The sequence below is a fragment of the Ursus arctos genome, unplaced genomic scaffold (genome assembly GCF_023065955.2).
Source record: "Ursus arctos isolate Adak ecotype North America unplaced genomic scaffold, UrsArc2.0 scaffold_29, whole genome shotgun sequence".
NCBI lineage: Eukaryota > Metazoa > Chordata > Mammalia > Carnivora > Ursidae > Ursus > Ursus arctos.
In genome coordinates, this window is record NW_026622974.1 from 28,738,546 (window position 1) to 28,755,388 (window position 16,843).

Genomic DNA, 16,843 nt, shown 5'->3' on the forward strand with positions numbered 1-16,843 from the left:
GTTAGCCAATTATGGCCTTTGTCTATATGGAAGCAAAGTTGTTGCAAATAAAAACAAGCTAGTAAAAGTAGTAGTACTGGGCTGGCCATAAAAGGACAAGGGTTACAGGACAAGAGACTGGAAAAGAAGCTTTGGTTTTCCGACACAGATAATGGAGAGATAGAGAAAAGGAATTTTACAGTGTCTGCCTTCTAAGTAGAAACTGACAGCAGCTATGAAGCCCATCTAATTCAGTCAGCTGGTTTCAGTCATTCATTCTTTCATTCATTCCTTCTTCATTCAAGAAATAGTTACTGATGTGTTGCGTGATTAAAAGGCAAAAGGAGGAAGAAATAGAACATACACTCAGTTCTCCATTAACTGCCCCAAGCGGGACTTAGAAAAACATACAAATTAAATCCGTGTATTAACCCCGAAGTCTACTTGAGCCAACAACATCATCTTTCTAGAGCACTAATCTCTTACCAAAAGAAGCCACCCATACTTGCTTCCTTTTAGCCATCAACATGTATATTTTTAAAGCCAAAGAAATTATTTATTCGCGTGCACAAAACCCTGTAAGCAATACTATGAACAGTAAAACTGCTATAAACTGGTTTTTCAAGATGTCAATGTCAAATGAAAGCCCGCAGAATTCTGATGACCAAAAGCACTTCATCAGCAAATCAGAGAAATGTGTGATCAAGTACTGTGACAAACAATTCACACTCTAAAAGCCAATTACAAAGCACTGCTTCACACAAATGTGTAAAGCACAAAGCAAAGCAAAATGAGCTTTTGTCAGTGAAAGAGAATGACTGAAATAGCAGACTGATGATCATATGCACGTTCATAAATCCTCATAGTATCATTTCAGAAGAAAAACGCCATCATAAATGTGTTATTTCAGACATCAAAGTGTTAACAGTTGTTGGTATTTGGAAGATAACCCATGGGTAATTGGTATATATTTATTTTATCATTCAGAATTTTCCAAATTTTCTTAATGGGTCTATGTGGCCTTTATAATGAAAAGCAAAATTTATAATGAAAAAGCCAAATTTTTCTTCCTTCTCAACTTACATGTCCTTCCAGTATCTGATGTGCGTCCTCCATCACCTTCAGTATAAACAGGAACTACTGTAACAGTGTATGGGGTATCTGGCTGCAGATTCCTAAGAATGGCGTAATTGGTATTCCCAGGGATTGGTACCTAGACATTTTAATAAACACAAAGCACTTGAAAAACTTGTAAAAGAAATAATACCTCAAACAATATAATACTCAAAATACTAACTCAAGACCAAGTCAAGAAACAACTTCTGTAATATTGGGATATAAAGATGTGCCTCGTATGAACTGTTACAAGAGGTTATAAAGACTTCTCTAGACCCCTACGCTCACTCTAGGATCCCCCTTTAGAAATTCTGGAAATGATTACTTCCTCCAGCTCAATCCCCTACAACCCCCCCATCACCCTGGCACTAAGGCAACAATCTATTACCCTCCATCAAGTTCTAATAAATGAATATGAACTTTTTCAGCACTAAAGCAAATTGGGTAACATTTTTAGCTTGGCTTTTAAATCATTCAGCTACAGTTTAAATAAACATGAAATTTTCACTACAGGACATAATTACCATTTCCTCTGGAACACCTGCTGTTGGTGCATAGAAGAGCTTGTACTGACGAGGGTTTCCCTCCGCATGGTCCCAGCGAACATTCAAGGTGCTGGTAGAAGGGTCATACACTCTGAGATTCCTCACGGTATTCAGAGGTTCTGCAATGCACAGAAATCACCTGACACTATGTTCCTAACAACCAAGCACACTCAAAATGCAGGTTCCTTGATATTTCCGAGGTACCTCGAACAGGGCAGGGACCCCACAGTGGACCCCCTACAAATATTTGTTGAGGTACTGAATAAATAAAAGAATGTCTGTGGTAATCTGATACACATGTCTCCTCTCCACAAGATATTTTGGTCCCAGGGTGTTTTGCTTTGGTTTTTTTGTTTTTTGTTTTTTTAATCCTAGAAAGTAATAAATGTCTTTCTCCATAAACAGAGACCGGTAACTCTGAGCAAGGATATTAAAAGCAATTAACATCATTTTTTAAATACGTTAAAATTTGATTAGCAAAACTGTGTCACCCCAGTGTTTCTAGGTAAAGATGGGATTCTGTGGTAGCTATTAAAGAAGCTACGGGAGTCTGGTACTTACTGGTCTTGCCTCTTCCTGTCATCCGACCTCCTTCACCATCAGGATACAGGGAGGACACAGTGATGGTATAAGGAGTGTCGGGCTTCAGTTTCTGCAGGACCACACTGTTCTGCCGCCCCCCAATTGTGGTCTGGAGCAAAACAAGGGTAAGTGTTAGCCTTGTTCTCTCCATCTCACTGATCTGTTAGAGAAAGCTCTTTCTACAAGGGAGCTGTTTGAGACCCTGGCCAAAATCTGGCAACACATACCACACTGAAGGTTTAAAATATATCTTATGGTATAATTTTAAATGTAAAATATGCACCTTAAATCATAAAAGGCATTCTAAGCCTTAAACTGATGACCTCAAAAAGATATTCCAACTTGCTCACCGCCAGCGTAGCAAAATTTCATCCAAAACACATTTCACAGATCTCTTCCCCCAAAAGGCATTAATCATAAGTGAGCTACAAAAGAGCTTTAAGATAGCAAAGAACTGCCAAATATTAGAGAGTCCACACCATTTGCTATTATTTTTACTTTTTTACAGTGGTTTTTTATTTGCTTTAGGAAACACATTAAGATGATTCAGCAAAAGATCTAAAACTTTTCCCCCCCAAACTGCCATTCTAACAGCATTAGCTGTGCAAACTACGTGACTGGACCCTTTGCCAGACCATTCTCAGGCCGGGGTTCCCAGCCATCTCTGTGATTCCAGCCTTGCGGTATGAAGCTTTTCAATTTCCTCCAATTACAGAGTTTGAAATTTTTTATTCATTGCTTAAGGTGATCTAGCTATCTTGTTGAAAGAAAATTTGTATGATTTGTTAACAGTCTAACAAATTCAAATACTTATGTGATACTAATTAAAATCGTATGAAAATGGCACGTTGCCCATGAAGAGTACACATCTGGAGGCTGGATGCACTAGTACAGTCCAGATGTTTCCAACTTACCACCCATCAACTCTTTGAGTTCCAGAGAAAACCTCAGTGAAACACTGTACGCATCCTCAATATGAGCAAATTAAACAACAGTGGCTAATTTTGCTAAATTGAATATTTAACATTATGAGAGAAAAGTATCAATATCCGTACAAGCCATTCGATATTTAACAAATCTGAAGGCATCCACTTAGTAGAACTATCCCTATGAGTAAGCAGAGGGCTGTCTACCTACTTCTTCTGTCCAACTCTCCAAAATAATTCTAATAAAAGTGATTCATTACTTTATTCCAAGGACTAGCAGTAAAGTGCAAATATCCCTAAGAATAACAAACCTCAAGGAATTATCAGCTAATGCTTTCCAGAGGGTGAGTTTATGAGACTCCTTCAAGTTAAAACAAACCGCTGTGAGACAGTAAAGACACAAAGGACAGCAGTTGGAGGGTCACTGTCACCAAGAAGGGAAATGCTGAAGACAAGTCTCACCTGCTTTACAGTTTTACCTGGCCTAGCATAAGCAAAAGAAGTTCTGCTTCTGACATGGAAATATCAGTTCACCAAATGTGTCTTATCTTATTTCCTACAAAAGCCAGTTGACTACAGTTGGTATTTAGTTTATTTTCGGTAACCTTTTTAATTAGACAAAGTTTCTATCCAAAAATACCATCTAAGACTAATTGTACGGAAACCTCAAAAGATCAACTCAAAAGTCACACTGAGGATGGGAGAGTTTCTGGTTCAGCTAAGCCCACTTAATATGCAATATCAGAAACCTTTAACCACGGCCAGCATCCACCCCTGCTAACATCTCTAAACTGGGAAGAGGTAGAACCCATTTGCTGGAGCTCAGCAAGTCAGGCGACTAATTGATAATAACTCATATCTCTAAGACTATGTGAGGAATTACTATAGTCCAAAGCATGTTAACAAAATACTGGACCTTACCAAAAGAGGCATTTGAAATAAATCAGGAAGCATCCCTCCTGGTGTAAAAAATCATGGTGCTTCCTGACCTATGACCATATACGTGCAGTTCTAATCACACATTTCACAAAGCAAAGCTGGAGAAGGTTCAAAAACAAACAACTAACGTAAGCAAGGTGAATGGACTAGGACTCTCCTAAACCAGGGAAGACCAGAAAAATAAAGAAGATGAAGGCAATTGACAGTCATACCATCTTTCTCAGAAACCTCTATTTGGATAAATATAAAAATGATAAACAGTATGAATTAGGTGAACAGCCACCTAGATCTGGAAACTCCAGATACAAGAGATCCTTTATGACATGCCACAACTGGAAAATTACAATAACAGAAATTTGGCAAACTTACAGTATTTGATTAAGTTAGAGAGATACGGATGAAAAATCTAAAGACCAAAAAAATCTAGAAATCTTCATAGATAATCCAGCCCTAGCAGTTTGTAAGGGAAATGTGCATGTATGAGGCACATGCCTGATGCTGTGGGCCTACCTTCCATGAAAAGCAACTTTCATCCCCCATGAGATTGTCCACTGAGTTCCCATCAGGAATGGAGTCAAATAACTCCATTTATTATGGTAAATTTTGCATCTCTCAAAGTAGTATGACTGACTATACATTGCAAGGGGGGAAGGAGTTTGAGGAGAAAAGGTAGAATTTGTCCAAGTTATATATATATATTTTTTTTTTTTCAAAAAAATTACCGTTTGCTCATTGCCCTCTCCTGTTGAAGGCTGGTAAGTGATTCTGTATTTCTGCACACGACCGCTGGCAGGATCCCACTTAACAGTCAAGCTGTTAGAGGTTGCGTTGTACACCTGAAGGTTTCGTGGGCCACTTTTTGGAGCTGAAAAATGATTGTTGAGAAACAGAGTAAGCTCATAGAATGAGGCCTCTTCCCAAAATGAACACCATTCACAAGAAAATCAGTATACTTGTAGGTTTAGGACTAAACCTCATGATAAATGATGGTCATGGAATCTTAAATGACGCCTTAACAAATGGCAGTAAAGCAACGTTTTTTCAAGAAAGGTTTAAAAGAAGGTCCCAGTTGATGCCTTCCAATTTAAAAGCAGAAAAACCATTTACAAGGGTTTTTGTGGTATTTTCCATTCATTCACTTGTTAATTCGCTCATTCATTCATTCATTTGGTCATTCATACGGCTCAGCAAATTAAACTCTTACCTTGTGTTGTTAAGGGTATCAAACGTGCTAAAATAAAAAAAAAAACAGAATTTGGGAAATATTACTAATATAGCTATAGCTCTTTTTTTAAATTAACTTCAAAATAACAATGTCCTATTTGAAAGCTGAACACCTACGTGTGCGCTCACTGCCAGTCAGGTCATCGCTTTCTGACTCATCAGGATAAATGGCAGTAACAGAAACTTCATAGAGAGTGTTCGGGTTCAGGTTTTCAAACACCAAAGTATTTTCATCTCCATTTAAGATGGTCTTAGTGAAAGAGAAAAAAAAAAACCCACACAAAATTAAGTCACCATGTCTATCACACTCTCAATGGCAGTTTGTTGACATTATTTAGCCAGATGTTCTTCTGCCTTTGATGTATGCCAGGAGCTCAAATGTCACTAATAGGAAAGGATGCTTTTCAGGAAATAGAGGTAATACATATTTCCAATAAGATTCGTTGTCACGAAATAAGATTTTTTTAAAAAAGGAAGGAAGGAAGGGAGGAGGGAAGGAGAGGAGAAAGGAAGGAAGGAGGGAAGGAGAGGAGGAGGAGGAAGGAAGGAAGGAAAGGACACAGGGAAGGAGGGAGGAAGGAAGAGAATTAACTCTACCTCCATCTTATCTGAGCTTCCAAAAGGCGCCCAGGTTATCCTGTAGAGGGACACATCCGAAGCTCCATGATCCCAAGTCCCTCGGAAGCTCTCTGGTGTTACTTCGGTAATCCTTAGGTTTGTTGGGGCTGGCACAGTGCCTATCATGAGATAAAGCAGGACTAAGTTTCTGAACAAGCAATATAATAAAACCACCTTGTTTTATTTTCATGAACATGAGGAAACAGGCTAAAAATATTGTTTAGAACCAAGTATCTTACCAATTCAGTTCATAGTCTTTTTTCCTGATTTTTTTCTCTACTACATCTGTTATGCTTGTGCAAAGCTGTCAGTCCACTCATATGCACCAATTTTCACATCCAGACACTACCCTACCAAGTAAGAACTGACGCCAAGAAAGCAAGTGAGATTGCTAAGAGGGACCACATGGTAAGAAAGTAGCAGAAGTAGAACTGTCTGATGTTAAGGAGTAGGCTGTGCCATTTGACAAGAGGCTCTGATCAGGTAGAGACAGCTAGGTATGAAAGGAGAAGTTTTGAGCCTCTAGTGAGGGAGTTACAGAACAGGAAGTAAAAGTCCCAGATTTGTATTGATCCCACCAATAGCTCACTAGATGAGGCAGGGCAAGTCATTTTAAAATCTCTAGACCTGTGCTGTCTACTATCAGAGTCACTAGCCATATTCAGCTACTGAGTACTTGAAATATGGCTAGTCCAAATTGAGATACACGCTAAGTATAAAATTAAAACACACTGGATTTCAAGGAATTATTATGGAAAAAAATTATGTGAAATATCTTAACAATTATTCTGCTGATACATGTTGAAATGATAATATTTTTGATATATTGGGTTGAATATAATACATTATCAAAATCAGTTTCTTCTCTTTTTACTTTTTCAATTGTGGGTACTAGAAAATTTTGAATTACATAAGTAGCTCCCATTATATTTCTTCGGAACACTGCGGGCTCTAGACCTTAACTTCTTAACCACTATTCGAGTAGGAAATTATGCACTGAGCACGGTGCCAGGCACTGGAGATGCAAAGCTGTACAGAGTAAGTATGTCTCTGCCTTCACTGGGGGAGAGAAAGGGGAAAGCAGAATAGATAGGAAAAAACCAACAAGCAATCATAATTGGCTTAAATACTATGGAAGTACCCTGAGAGGGAAAGAAACAGACATCTCTGGAAGCAGCAACAGATGGAGGTGAGGAGGAGCCTGCCTAGGCTGCCCTGCATCTCCCCTGCCTCTCCACTGTGCAAGCTTCCCCTTTACCTGACATCCGACAGCGTGCAATGTGAGCGCCACTTACCTCACCTTCCCTACACCATCCCATGTGTTGTCAATTAATTTTTCTTATCTCCATAATGGAATCATGAACTAGTAAGCACAAAGATACTTACATTTTTTTTATCCCTGATAGCACTTCATACATAGTAAAATCTCAAAAAATATTTGATAACACAACTTTCCCAGAGAAAATGTCCAACATGCATCAAGAATATACTTCCTCTCCATTGCCCCCCACACTGCATACACGTGCACAGACACACACACAAAACACACACATATACACACCAGTTAAGTATCTGGAAGATGAATTAATGACAGTGGTTGGTAGAATAATAGGAGGACAAAAATTACCATAAAAGGAATGGACATGTTGAATCACTATATTGTGTACTTAAAAGCAATGTAACACCATATGTTAACTATAGTGGAATTAGAATAAAATTAAATTAAAATAAAAAACCTAATTGAAAAATAAAAATAAAAAATAAATAAACTAAAAGAATGGACATGAAGGTAGAAGACGGGAAGAAAATAAGTGAAAAGCAATCTGTGAATTCAAACATTAAATACTCAAATAAAAAAAAAATAGCACCAAGAAACAAAATGACCCAATAAGTTCAGTTACACAGTCACGTAATGTCGTTTCTCAATTATCAGTGAAGCATGATCACAACTTACGGGTAGTTTCCTGAGCAGTCACTGGGGGAGACTCTCCCTCGTCATACACTGCAGAAACACCTACTGTGTACAGGGTTTGTGATAAGAGGTCTTTGAGAGGGGTGCTGGTCCGTGACCTGTCTACCTCTACCTGTAATAGAGCAGTGGAACTATTTTTATGAAGGGTCTAGAGTTAACATCTCTGTTGTTTACTGCACAAGAGCATAAGAATTATGCTACAAAAAATAGCAATGTTTTCTAATATGCATAAGAGTCCAGGAACTGGAGACAGTTTAAATGCTTCCAAAGTGGGAAAATGTATGTAGTAGAGCTCTGTCTGAATGCTAGGGTTCGGTAAATAATGACTTCTTACAGATTCAAACAACCTAATCATTTTTCACTGACAGTTTCCCTGTTTCCCTTTGTATACACTGCCTGATTTCTCTCAGGAATATTCTCCTGTGCATTATCTCATTTGCTGTGCACAAGAGCCCTGTGAGACCCACTGGTCATTGTGCCTCTTTTGAAATTGAAGCCCAGAATGAAATGAATGTGTGGATGTGTATAAATCAGCTTTGGTAATAATCCAGCTGACCCGCACAATCAATAACTAGGGACTTACAGGAATTATTTCTATCTTCCAAAAACGTCTCTGAGATTCTGACATTAATACGCCCCCAAGCACACATTAGTTTTAAACCCATTCTCTAGTGAAAGCACTCAATTTGCTCCCACTTTGAATTAGGTTGTCATGGAAACAGATCTCTGCCCCAACATCATCTCAAAAATGCTCATGGCCAAAGGGACACTCGTTTAAGAATCCATTTATTTACCCATTCTCTCAGTCCTGCTCCATTGTCCTATCTTCCTATTATCTGACAAACTCCCTTCTTCTTTCCTGCACCCCTTACTAGCTTTTATTTTTAGACACATTATTATATGATTTTTTAAATAATTCATAGAATGCAGAGCACCATAAAATGAGAAGGAAGTACTATCTGTATTCTATGACTCTTTGTCCACTAAGGAATGATGATTTTGAGATTAGTATCACAGAAGAAAACATTTCTAAAATAAATGCAACACAATCCAATATATTATTGATATTCAAAAATTGCTCTACTAATATAACAAGCTTTCAACACTATATTAATGTAGTGACAGATATTCAAAACATGCTACCCTCTGTACTTGTTTGGGTTCTGTTGTTAAACCTACTAGGAAAACAAGTATTTCCAAATCCATTTTAATCTTCAACCTACCTCTTTGACATCGTCTTCTGGTGTTTTGTAGCGAACGATATATTTACGCACTTTTCCAGGCACGGGTTCCCATAAGACATTCATGGTGCTGTGAGTCACGTCTCTGAGTCTCAGATCTCGAGGTTTGGGTAAAGGCACTGGAAATGCACGAGAAATGAGATCCAGATGTGGCTCTCAACCACAAAGCTCTAAAGCATTCACACAAGCTTTCAAGGAGTTGTTTAGAGAAAATTAACAGTGTGCAGCAAAATAACTTTAAACAAATAGCTCTGATGATAAAAGTATGATGATTCTACCAGGTAGAGCTCAATTCCTCTTAAGAAGGATTTTTTTAAAATATGAGAAGTTGAAATTTTTATTACAATTCTAATTTCTCCTTTATATGTAAACTTCCACTCTATTTTCATAAGGTCTTACTTGCTGCTCAGCTATAGTAAATCATAAGTCACCACAAATGTACAGCTCGTGTTTCTTTCTCAGATATTTAAATCAGTTAAGCTAGAAAACAAAATCGAAAGAGTTATGCTCTCTTAAGAATGCAAAATGATAGAAAAACAAAGGGCTATGAGAGTGAAGAATGAAGATGGGGCAAAATTAAGCACCCAATAACTTAAAAGAAAATCCACAGGGGCCTAAACAGTTACAAGAAAATCCAAATGATAAATTTTTGCCGAGTCAAAGACTTACCTTAAAAAGAACAGAGGTGAGGATAACTAACAAAGAAATTTTCTTTTGTTACATGAGACAGATCTCACTTTTTAACTGCCCGTTGACCAATTTCATTTTGTCTCTCATTTCAACTCTGCATCTCTCCTCCTGAATGTCTCCCTCCACCTCCATGATTCTGCACCTTTATCCCTTCAATGTTTTTGTCTTTTGGCATCTCTCTGTGGCCTCCCTTCCTTCACCGGGGCAGTCAACTCCATATCAAATCCATGACCACACTTGCCTTTCATCCCACTATGACTCTTGGGTCTTCTCTCCCAGCACTTCGAGGACACATGTCTCCATCCCTAGTTGGCTTCCCACTCTTTCCATCTGCCACTACCCCATTTCTACAAAACCACCAGCTCCAGACAGGGTCTAATATATAAAAAGTGATTATTTGTTGTCAATGAATTTATATTGTCCTGCCCTTCAGGGGCTCTTTCTCTTTTCTGCCTTATCATGCTTCTCAGTCCCTCTTCTCCCTTGAAGATTCCTACCGTCTTCTTAATTTCCTTAGAAATGTGGGCTGAGCCTCAAATTTAAGCCAAGTCATTTATCTCATCATGACCTCAACAAGCATAAAACAAAACTTCCAGCCAGGAAAGGCAAGGGTCGTAGGTACAATCCTTGTCACTTTTCAAGAAAAAGCACCCAAATGCCAGTGAAACAAACTGAAACCACAAAAGGAATTAATCAACACACACAGAAGAAGTGCAAACCACAAAGGAGTTCACTTGCTCTACACTGCCTGGTATTACCTAGTGGTGCATTCCCAATACCTAGCATGGTGACTGAAGTATAACAGACAATATGTTTTTAGATTGAGTAAACTGATTAACTCACTTAATTGAAACAGACTTTTCTATATGTGCCATAAAGAACCTACTTCAACAAAAACTTGGAACATCTTAATCCTAAGTCTAGTATCTTCCTCCAAAATTACACTCAGCCAACATTCCCTTCTCACTAGTGTTATATACCCTACTTCATAGATCTACAACAACGTCAACTTTAAGATGCACCACTATTTTATGTTCTATTCCCTGACTGACACTTGGCCAAAAGTACACCATCAATTGTAAGAAACATTTCAATATCAACTATATTCAATTTGGGAAAAAAAAAATACATCCTAGGATCAATTTAAGATGCTGCCGTAAGTCTAGAGTTAATTTTAATTCTCAAATTTGATCGCTCTAAGGAATAACCCTGTAACTTGTGCATAAATTATCAAATTATTGATAGCATCGTTGGGTGAAAGAAAAATCCTAGTGAACATTATGTTTACAGCAATAAAGAAAGAAAGAACACTGGCAATATCTTACACGTGACTTCTCGAGCAGTGACAGGTTCACTAGTGAGGTCGTGCAAGGCAGCCTGGACTGTAACTGCATACTCAGTGTTGGGAAAAAGATCAGTCAGTTCCACATCATTCACTGTTGGCCCCACACGCATCTGCATATGGACATGTCAAAAGGAAATAAGACATTCAAATCAAACGTTTCAACTTACTGCAGATAGCAAATTACAATCTATTTGTAACCACTAGATTATAACACAGCTTTTCTTTTTCATCTCTCTGACATGAATTTCCTTCTTCATGCCAATGTTTTTTAAAATGTGTCACAGGTCCCAAGTCTAATTTTCTATTTTTCTGTTTTGCATGTAAAGTTATAAATGAGTTCATAAGTAACTGCAATTTAATGCGGACTCTAAAACTATAAAGTCTCAGAAAGACCCAGTGATAAAGAAACAAATATTTCCCACCTCTTTGGGTTTTCTTGGTTCTGTGGCGTTGGTGGGTTCATACGACAAGGTGTAGCCAGTAGCCCCTCCCACTGGCTGCCATTGCACATGCATGGTGGTAGGGCTAACATCATAAATATTCATGCTGACCACAGGGACCGGTACTGTTGGAATGTAAAGGCAGACATCAGTCTAATTCCTGTCATTCTACTAATTTTTTAATTATTTTTTACTTAATAAGTGATATTTATGTATGCTAAATAGAGAATGAGTTGCTGTGAGAAGTCAGTGAGAGTCAATAGAATTCTTTCCTCTCCCCTGAAAAAGCCAATCTCATTGTTCATTGTCATCTCATACTCAGGACTGCAAGTTACAACTATTTCATTGGGGCAGAAAGTTTAAATTTCAACTGGCATCCCAATGAATCTATATGGGAGCCAAAATATATACCAACTTCCTGAGATTTCAATCTCTTTTTCTGGAACATCTTTACGTCAACTATTTTCAATCTTCAATCATAGAATTTCATACATAAATAAGCAGCACAGTATTTTACTTCATCTTTCATAAAAAAATAAATGTAACTGAGAGTGCCATACATTACTAACTGGAACTTAGGGGATTCATGGGCTTTTTAAAGATAGGCTCATGAGGCATAGTAAAAGATTTACAGTCTCCTCTTCATTTAATACCCATATGGCTTGGTATATATTGTCCAAAGATTGAGTTTAAAGTTTTAAGGAATTAGCAGATTAATCTTGCTCATTTTGAAATATATTATTTCCCACCTCCTATGGTGCCATATGAAGGTTAGTAAGAGAAAAGATGGAGGAGGGGTTCAAGATGGCAGCATAAGAACTCTGAAATCACTTCCTCCCATGGATAAAATACATTTATAGCTACATATGAAATCATATCCTCTGAAAAGGACCTGAGAACTAGATGAACAAAGAAAAAAGAGACATATCAAGCAGATAGGAGATGTAGAAACTCAAGCTTGCCTGGGACCCCACCCCAAGCATGATGACCCACAATTGGGAAGGAATTCCCAAATTATGGAACTTTCCCTCAAGAAGTGAAAGGAGTGTGCCCCACATCAAGCTCCTTAATCTTTGAGTCCAGCACATGAAAGAGAAGCCCCTAAAGATTCCTCACTTTGAAAATCAACAGGGGTGAAGTCCAGGGGAAGCATAAAACTATAGGAAATAGATAACCTGCTCTCAAAGGGCTCACACACAGACCCACTTGCCCTGAGATCCACCATAAAAGCAACAGTTTGGAAAGTGCCTAGATCATAAGTGAGGCAGACCTGCTTACAATTCTTAAAGCAGCTGCCAGAGAGGCAGGAACCTGTAATGACTTTCTCTATGGAGAGAACCACTGGCAGGTACCATTTTTGCAATCTCATTCTAACTTGCTATTAACAGAGCTGGAAGCACCATTTTTGGTGTTCTCCCTCATGTCTGCTAGCACTGGTGTGCATGTTACATGCTCCACTTATCCCAGCAGCAGTCACACCACAACCAGGCTGGATGAGTGCCCCACATCCCACCTATCCTGCACCACAGCTGTGGCCCCACCACAGCCAGCAAGTGCACACAGTCCACACAAGAGATGTCCCTTGGGTGTCTGGCTCTGGAGCCCAGGGGAAACTGCACTCTGGACCCCATAGATCATCACCTCACAAGATCACTCCTTCAAGACTGGGAGAGGTAGCAGTTTTGCCTGATACATACACACAGAAAATCAGACAAAATGAGGAAACAGAGGACTATATTCCAAACCAAAGAACAGGACAAATTCCCAGAAATAAGATGTTTTTCCCCAGAAAAAGATTTTAATGAAATGAAGACAGCAACCTACTCAATAAAGAGTTCAAAGTAATGGTCATAAAGATGTTCACCGAACTCAGGAGAAGAATGGATGAACAGTGAGAACTTCAACAAACAGATAGAAATTAGAAGAAAATATGAAACAGAAATTATAACTGAAATGAAAAATATACTAGAGGGGTTCAATAGCAGAATGGATGAAGTAGAAGCCCAAATCAGTGGGCTGGAAGACAAAGCAATGGATCTCAACCACACAGAGCAACAAAATGAGAAAGAATTTTAAAAAGTAAGGATACCTAAAGGGACCTTTAGGACAACATCAAATGGAATAATATTTGCATTATAGAGGTCCTAGAAGGGGAAGGGAGAGAAAGAACCAGAAAAATTATTCGAAGAAACAATGCCTAAAAACTTCCCTTATCTGGGGAAGAAAACAGACATTTGGGTTCAGGAAGTCCAGAGAACTCTAAATAAGATGAACCCAAAGAGAACCACACCAAGGCACATTATAATTAAAATGGTACAAGTTAAGAATAAAGAGAGAATCTTAAAATAACTAGAGAAAAACAATTTATTCCATACAAGGAAACCCTGCAAGGCTATCAGAGATTTTTCAGCAGAAATTTTACAGACCAGAAGGGTCATGACATATCAAAGTGCTGAGAGGAAAAATTTTCCAACCAAGAATTCCCTACCCCGCAAGATTATCATTCAGAATTGAAGGAGAGATTAAGAGTTTTCCGGATAAGCAAAGCTAATACATCCCCTCTAAACTCACCTCATAAGAAATGTTAAAGGGATTTCTCTATACTGAAAAGACAATAATTAATAGGAATAAAATATATGAAAGTAATAATCTCACTGGAAAAGGTAAATAGATAATAAAAGTAGTTGATCAATCACTGATAAGGCAAGCACGAAGGTCAAAAATATGAAAGTCAAAAAGTAGTAAAATTAATTAAAATTACAATAATTAGCTAAAGGATGCATAAAATAAAAAGACATAAGATGTGTCATCAAAAATATAAAACATGGAGGGATAAAAATGTAAAGTTTTGGAATGTGTTCAAATTTAAGTTGCTATCAATTTAAAAGAGAATATTATATACATAGGAGGCTACATGTGAACCTCACAGTAACCACGAAGAAAAACTTATACTAAACACATAAAAGAAAATAAGAAAGGATCTAAGCATAACACTAAAGAAAGCCAACAAACCACAAGGGAAGAAAGAAAGAGAAAAAAAGGGACAACGAAGAACTTTAAAAACACCCAGAAAACAACAAAATGAAAATAAATACATACCTACTGATAATTATTTCAAATATAAATGAACTACATTTACTGACTAAAAGACAAGGAGTGACTAAATAGATTCTTTATTAAAAAAAAAAAAAAGAACTGTCTATATGCTACCTACAAAAGACTCACTTCAGAAGTAAGGACACATACAGACTGTGAAGGAATGGGAAAAATTATTCTATGTAAATGGAAATGAAAAGAAAGCTGGCATAACTATACTCATGTCAGACAAAACAGACTCTACTAAAAGACAAAGAGGAGCACCACATTACAACAATGGGATGAATCCAACCAGAAGATATAACATTTATAAATAAGTGTTTATTTATAACATTTATAAATGAGTGTTTATTTATAAATAAGTGTATATTTACCCAACAAAAGAGCACAAAATATATAAAACAAATATTTGAAAACCTAAAGGGAGAAATTAAAAAGAAAACAACAATAGTAGGGGACCTTAACACCTCACTTGCAGCAATGAACAGATCACATATCAATAAAGAAATATTGGTCTCAATTGACACATTAGATCACATGGACATAATAGAAGTATACATAATAGATATATATACGGAATATTTCATCCAAAAGCCACAGAATGCATGTTCTTCTCAAGTGCACATGGAACATTCTCCAAGATAGATTACATGTTGGGCCACAAAATAAGCGTCAATAAATTCAAGAAGACTGAAATCATATCAAGCATCTTCTCTGACAACAATAGTAAGAAACTAAAAATTAATTACAATAACAAAGCTGGAAAAAATACAAAAACATGAAAATCAAACAACATACAACTGAACAACCATGAGGTCATCAAAGATAACAAAGCAGAAATCAGGAAATACCTAAAGAAAACTGAAAGAAATATAACATACCAAAATCTATGAGATGTAGCAAAAGGAGATCTTAGAAGGAAGTTCATAGCAATATTGGCCTACCTTGAGAAACAAGAAAAATCTCAAGTAAACAATGTAACTTTACAAAGAAACTAGAAAAAGAAAAAGGAAGCCCTAAGTTAGTGGAAGGAAGGAAATAATAAACATCAGAGTTACAAAGAAATTAGAGACTAAAATGAAAACAGAAAAAAATCAATGAAACAAAGCGCTAGAAAAGATAAACCAAATCAACAAACCTTTAGGTAACTAATAAAGAAAAAAGAAAAAGGATTCAAATAAATTAAATCAGAAATGAAAGAAAAGCTACAACTGATACCACAGAAATACAAAGGATCATAAGACACTAATACAAACCGTGATATGCCAACAAACCAGACAACCTAGAAGAAAGGGGTAAATCCTTAGAAATATACAGTCTTCCAAGACTGAATTAGAGAGAAATAGAAAACCTAAGTAGACAGATTATTAGCAAGAAGATTGAATCAGTAATCAAAAACCTTCCAATAAACAAAAGTTCAGGACTAAACGGCTTCACTGGTGAACTCTCCCAAACAGCCAGTAAGATTTAATACCTATCCTTCTCAAACTGTTCCAAAAATTAAAGAGAAGGGAATGCTTCCAAACACATTTTACGAGGCCAACATTACCCTGATACTAAAACCAGACAAAGATGACACAAAAAAAGAAAATCACGGGTCAATATCCTTGACAAACATAGATGTAAAAATCCTCAACAAAATATCAGCAAACCAGATTCACCAATACATTAAAAGCATCATACATTATGATCAAGTGGGATTTATTCCAGAGATAAAAGAATGGTTCAAATTCACAAGTCAATCAATGTGATACATAATATTAACAAAATGAAGGATAAAAATCACATGATCATCTCAATAGATGCAGAAAAAGCACTTAATAAAATTCAACATCCATTTATGATTTAAAAACTCACAAAAAATGGCTATAGAAGAAATGTACCTCATAAGAAGATGCCATATATGACAAACCCACAGATAACATCACATTCAGTGGGAAAAAGCTGAAAGCTTTTCTTCCAAGTTCAAGAACAAGACAGGATGCCCACTCTTACCACATATATTCAACATAGTATTGGAAGTCCTAGGCATAGCAACTAGGCAAGGAAAAAAAGGTATTCAAATCAGAAAGGAAGAAGTAAAACTGCCACTATTTGCAAAAGAAGATACTATATATAGAAAATCCTAAA

General features: G+C 37.1%; 1 protein-coding gene across 3 annotated transcripts in view; it reads right to left on the reverse strand.

Moving 5' to 3' along the window:
• Positions 1-16,843, reverse strand: part of COL12A1 (collagen type XII alpha 1 chain) — a 114,602-nt gene that overhangs the window by 47,037 nt on the left and 50,722 nt on the right. For all 3 annotated transcript variants that reach the window (XM_057304043.1, XM_057304041.1, XM_057304042.1), the window contains 11 exons: positions 11,600-11,742; positions 11,158-11,287; positions 9,121-9,261; positions 7,884-8,009; positions 5,909-6,048; positions 5,429-5,561; positions 5,292-5,318; positions 4,810-4,952; positions 2,202-2,331; positions 1,620-1,759; positions 1,063-1,192 (listed from right to left, as the gene is read on the reverse strand). In XM_057304043.1, the coding sequence (XP_057160026.1) occupies positions 1,063-1,192; positions 1,620-1,759; positions 2,202-2,331; positions 4,810-4,952; positions 5,292-5,318; positions 5,429-5,561; positions 5,909-6,048; positions 7,884-8,009; positions 9,121-9,261; positions 11,158-11,287; positions 11,600-11,742 (1,383 nt within the window). The remainder of the gene's footprint in view (positions 1-1,062; positions 1,193-1,619; positions 1,760-2,201; positions 2,332-4,809; positions 4,953-5,291; positions 5,319-5,428; positions 5,562-5,908; positions 6,049-7,883; positions 8,010-9,120; positions 9,262-11,157; positions 11,288-11,599; positions 11,743-16,843) is intronic.